Source organism: Cibotium barometz, chromosome 2 (assembly GCF_041138505.1).
Source record: "Cibotium barometz isolate CiBa-2024 chromosome 2, ASM4113850v1, whole genome shotgun sequence".
Taxonomy (NCBI): Eukaryota; Viridiplantae; Streptophyta; class Polypodiopsida; order Cyatheales; family Cibotiaceae; genus Cibotium; species Cibotium barometz.
The window spans coordinates 69303117-69305348 of NC_141047.1; the positions used below are offsets into that span (position 1 = coordinate 69303117).

A 2232-nucleotide genomic window follows, 5' to 3' on the forward strand; every position below is an offset into this window, starting at 1 on the left:
CCCGGATAGTAATTGTTCTATGGATAGGAATCAACGGCTGTGCCTCTTGATGGGGAAAAAAGCGTTGATCCCAATGATCCAAGTGTAAGTTTCTTCCTTGATCTGACCAAGTATCTTTATAGATGCAGTCGGATCAGCTTGATTAGAAATGGTTTGACTACGTTAGAGTAAAAATTATCAGGATGGAATCGCCTGTGCTTTCCAGATAAGGGAAGTTTTTTCCGGGTTCCATTTTGGATAAATCGACGGATTAGTCTCTTGTCTGGATATCCGTGGGTGAGGCCCCGAATGTGGGACCCCTGTCCCTCGCGAGAAGTACTACTTCCGCTGCTAGTACCCCGAATCCGTTGCTTGGTGGGAACAGGGATCTCACATAGAGGTAGGGATAGAGCTTGGTGCACCCGTTCTTCTGTTGTCAGTAGCCAGCGCTCCCCCTTTGATATGCACTTTGTCGCCCATAGCTAGCTCCTATGTGACCAAAATCGCCAAAAGATGCACAAGGATCGCCGCCCAATCCAACATAGAAAACTCCCAAAGGCGCATCTGTCTCATAGCCATGCTGCCATCTATTCATCCACTAGAGCTCTCAAGGCTTCACTCTGGGATGAACTGAATGGGCGCCATCACCACCATGAGAGCACGACGTACCCAGCCTTCAACTGTAAACGAGAGCACTGTGTGCTGCAGAGCAAAGGCAAAGCAAGAGATATAATTTCTAAAACTCGTCAAAGCAAATGAATGGGTAAACTGATTTTCCTGGTTGTTTTGCATGTAGCGCCACATCATAGTAGCTACAGCCGTGTTTGCATAATAACTACTCCATCTTGGCCATAATTGGCATGTATTAAACCCAGATTGAATGCCTAATAATTGGCATGTATTAAACCCAGATTGAATGCCTAATAATTGTTCTCGAACCGAGTACTCGCGCAACGACGATGACCTGGCACCTCAATAGCCACCCAATCTGTGCCACTTCTTATTTGATGGGAAACGGGCACGGCAAGTCATTGGCATATGATAGGGCCGCAACTGGAACCCATTAATTGTATGCGATAATAGCCAACCTTGCATATCCGTCATCTAAAAAGTATTGCCTCCGATATTGCGGTAAATCCAGAACGGTCCTGCCCAGCGAAACTTTAACTTCCCAGGCAGCTTGCCCATCTGAGTATTGAAGACCAATACTACTTGCCCTCTTTCGAAAACACGTTTCCTAGACAACCGGTCCACCTGAGCTTTCTTTTGCGGTTCTCCAATTTTGTCAACAAATAGAAACTCTGCAAACCGATCTTCTTCTAGATTTTCCAAATCTACCAATCGAAACTACAAAGACTCTTTTGGAAGTAAGCAATCTTCGACCACAATCCGAAGACTCGGAACCACATAGTGTGACTGCTTCCATCCCAAATGCCAACTTGAACAGTGTCAATCCTGTGGCTACCTTGAATGCGGTCCGATATGCCCATAATGCAGTCGGTAACTTACTGTCCCAATCATTCCTGTGAGTAGCTACTAGTTTGGTCAACATTTTCCCCAATGTCTTATTAGTAGATTTCTTGTGAATTACCATAAAGAATGCCATCATCCTCCGCACCACCTTATTGACAAAATGTGTGCCCCTATCACTGATGAGCTCAATCGGAAAGCTGTATTGCGTCAGCACATCCTTATACAAACACTTGGCCTACTGATGTTGTGGTGTTATCTCGCAATGCCCAAGCCTCAACCCATTTGGTGCAATAATCCGTGGCTGTGAGAATATACCTGTTCCCATTTCTTTGTGCTACTGTCTTAATTGGCCCAACAAAATCCAGTCTCCACTTTTGAAAGGGCTCCAATGGTAATTCTGGATGTAGCGGCATCCTGTCCTTAGCTGTTGGCTACCCTAGTCTTTGAGACAGGCATCACAATTCCTGACAAACTTATGTGCATCTGCATGTACAGATGGCTACCACAGTGTAGTTTGTAATACTTTCTTAGCAGTAATTTGGCCCGTAAAGTGTCCACCAGCTACCCTCGCATGGGCTTCCGCCAGCACCGCTTCCTGTTCCATTAGCAATACACACCGTTGCAAGACACCAATCAGATTCCTATGGTATAATTATCCCAATACTACTTCAAAATTTTGGCTCATCTATCGATAGATCAACTGAAAATATTTGAGTATACTGTGGTTCATCGACCAGGCAATCAACATGTTGTAGCCGATTATTTGTTCTGACTGGATAA

At 44.9% G+C, this 2232-nt stretch overlaps 1 protein-coding gene across 1 annotated transcript; it reads right to left on the reverse strand.

Moving 5' to 3' along the window:
* Nucleotides 1-594: 594 nt before the first annotated feature.
* Nucleotides 595-1865, reverse strand: LOC147641406 (uncharacterized). Its single transcript, XM_086812440.1, has 4 exons — nucleotides 1768-1865; nucleotides 1363-1649; nucleotides 1098-1313; nucleotides 595-659 (listed from the first exon to the last, which is right to left on the reverse strand). The coding sequence occupies exons 1-4, from the start codon at nucleotides 1863-1865 to the stop codon at nucleotides 595-597; spliced, it is 666 nt and encodes a 221-aa protein (XP_086668566.1).
* Between the last annotated feature and the right edge of the window lie 367 nt (nucleotides 1866-2232).